The 2,945-nt window shown below is 35.0% G+C and overlaps 1 protein-coding gene across 1 annotated transcript; it reads left to right on the top strand.

The window, feature by feature from the left end:
• The first annotated feature begins 1,523 nt into the window (after positions 1–1,523).
• On the top strand, positions 1,524–2,490 carry LOC114729294 (TMV resistance protein N-like). The gene is made up of 2 exons (XM_028916274.1): positions 1,524–1,975; positions 2,409–2,490. Exons 1-2 carry the CDS (start codon positions 1,524–1,526, stop codon positions 2,488–2,490), a joined length of 534 nt encoding a protein of 177 aa, XP_028772107.1.
• The last annotated feature ends 455 nt before the right edge of the window (positions 2,491–2,945 follow it).

Below are 2,945 nucleotides of genomic sequence, written 5' to 3'. Positions count from 1 at the left end.
ACGGCATATTATTAAATGATGGGCGAAAAGGGTAAGGATCAAAATAGTATGACAACTCGGTTTAACTTAAAAGTGTAATTATGCCTGCTGGACTTTAGGTTCGCGCTTGATGGGCCGGGAGAGATATTTTATTAGGATTTTTCTGGTGAAAAATTAAAATAAATTCTAAGAAGTCAAAATCCCATAGAAGGAAGTGATGCATTATCTGATATTTTGTAAATATAGTTAAATGACAAAAATATCCTTGTATCAAAAAGTTTATTAATAAGTTGTGAACTGAAAATGATCAGTGTTGCCTAGCAAATAACAAGAAATATACTAGTAATGGTAAGTTATTTATTAATAAGTTGTGAACTAGCAATAACAAGTGTTGAACAACTAATAACAAGAAATATACAGGCAATGACATGTTTGATAGTTTTTTTTTTTAAAACAATCTCATAGAATGGCATTTTAGTTATTTGACTATATTTGTAAAATACCAGATTAGGTACCACATCCTCCCTTGGGATTTTAACCACTTAAGTGCCTAAGTTAGAATATTACAATTTTTAACTTCTTTTTATGTAATTTTTTCTACAGTTTTCATCACGAGGGAAAAATAAAAAAACAAAGAACTTAATTAATTAGTAGTGCCGGAAGCATTATAAGCCATGAAAATGATTTTGGTCAAAAAAGAATTAAATTATTGATTGGCCTTTCCATTCTATTACTATGCGCATACTATACTGACATTACATTCATATTTGGCTACAAGTTTATATCCGGCCACAAAAACGTGCGTGAAATAAATTATATGCGAGTGATAAATTTATATTTCCAGTATCCGAAGACATGCCAAAAAAAAAAAAAATCCAAAGAGATCACGCAACACTAGTTGGCAAAAAAAAAAAAAAAGGGACAACACTTAAATATAATAAGAACCGACAAAATATTTAGACGTGTTGGAATCGAAGAACAGGATACTCCTAGCTGGCACGCCAACCCAACATCACGAAAAGCATACATTCAAAGACGACCTGCTGCTTCTCTCTTGCTTGAGTCGCATCTCTCTTCCCAGGTCTGACTTCTTTCGTCGTTTTTCCTCACTTCCAAAACTCAAAATTCATATATATGCATATAGACACACTCCGATCCTTATTATAAGACATCTTTTATAAGAGATGGATGATTCTTATTATAAGTCCCTTGTTGGGGTATTAATTAAAATTTTCCAACATCAGCCCCACTTAAAGTCATGAACTCCGACTGAGAACGTAATAAAAACAAGAAATTTTCTACTTAAATACACGCATAATTAAAGCTTCATTTTATTTCCAGACAAAGTTAATGACTTAATCACCTCTTGCCCCTTGGTGTGAGTGAGGTGCTTAGTTAGTTAGGTACATCTGGGTAATACAAATTCTTCTATGGGAGAAGTATATATATATTCACGTTGTATGAGCATATGCGAGCTGACAAAACTACAGACAGAAAAAAAACAAACCCTGGTTCAGTAGCTACCTATTAGCTCTTGTTTGAAGATGGGATTGCATGCAAAAATTTGGCGCAACGTTGGTGGGCCTGCATGCAACGTGTTCATAAACCACCGTAAGGTTGATACGGGACGTACGGTGGTTCCCTTGCTGTACGACCATCTGATGCAGCAAGGATGCAAGCCGTTCTTGGACACAGAAAATCTGAAACCTGGAGATAGGTTGTTGCGCACAATTGATAAAGCTGTACGAGGATGTAAGGTTGGGATTGCTGTCTTTTCGCCTCGTTATTGTGACTCTTATTTCTGTCTCCATGAGCTCTCAATTCTCCTGGAATCAAAGAAACCAATCATTCCGATTTTCTATGATGTGAAGCCGTCGCAGCTTCAGGTTAAGGACAGTGGAATATTGAGCTGTTCCCAGAAAGAGGTGAAGAGGTTTGATTTTGCTGTTGAAGAAGCTAAATGCATTGTGGGGCTGCCCTTCGACTCCTCCAAAGAGTATATTATTATATTTTCCTTTGCTTTTAGTTTTAGTGGTGTCTTTTCATTCCCAATCCAATTATCAATCACTTTCAATCTTACCTATTCGAGGTAGGTGTGTCAACTGCCTCAGCTGCCTCTCTATTTTGGGGCCCTTTCCAGATGTTTTTTTAAGCTTTTTTTTTTTCTCATGAGATTCTACATAAAATGAGTGATATTTGATATTTTATTTGCAAAGATTTAATACTTTAATTTAAAAGAATTGAACCATTTAAAGTATTAGAGTATTAAAAGGTGCTGCGGGTGGGTTTATGAGAGGGAGGGAAACTTGACACGTTAATAGTTTTGCATCAAGAGACGATTGACAACAGAACAAGTAGATATTAAAGCAAAACTTTTTCTTGTACTATATGTTGAAATTCGATAATATGGTGGGGTTGATTGATTTCAGTGACTGGTCGGAGCTGGTACGTGAAGCTTCAAATGCAGTGATGAGCAAATTGCATGAAGAAATCGGTGCACAAGTTAATTAATCCGAAAATTTGGTCCCCATGACAATGCTTCTATATTTGTGTATTCCTAAGTTCATCAGTTCAATCCAGTTCAGTTTGGCTTGATTAGAAGCTTTCTCGATAGCTAAATTTCTGCTAGTTCAGGGCTTTAGTTAATTAGGCTTTAGACCATCAATGTGTCAATTCCTTGCGAGTAGTCCTCAAAATCAAAGTTTTCTCTTCAAGTACTCAACAAGTAATATTGTACCCCACAATAAAAGGCTGCTCTAGAAGAAGAGCATGCATTTTGTTGCCAACGTGTTTGTTTATTTTTAGATCATCGGGGACAATCTATATCTATGTATATATGCAAAGTACTTTGAGATATGATTAAACTGGCAATAATAAAAATATTTGTGATGTTATAAGTAATACTTTTTTTTTTACTATGCATAGTTATTCTCCTGTTAGAGATAATCTTATTCGATTCGAAGCAA

Source organism: Neltuma alba, unplaced genomic scaffold (genome assembly GCF_004799145.2).
Source record: "Neltuma alba isolate B1F8T4 unplaced genomic scaffold, ASM479914v2 tig00012621_pilon, whole genome shotgun sequence".
In the NCBI taxonomy this organism is placed as follows: Eukaryota; Viridiplantae; Streptophyta; class Magnoliopsida; order Fabales; family Fabaceae; genus Neltuma; species Neltuma alba.
The sequence above is the reverse complement of the archived record's forward strand: the minus strand, read 5'-3'. Positions and strand labels throughout refer to the sequence as shown.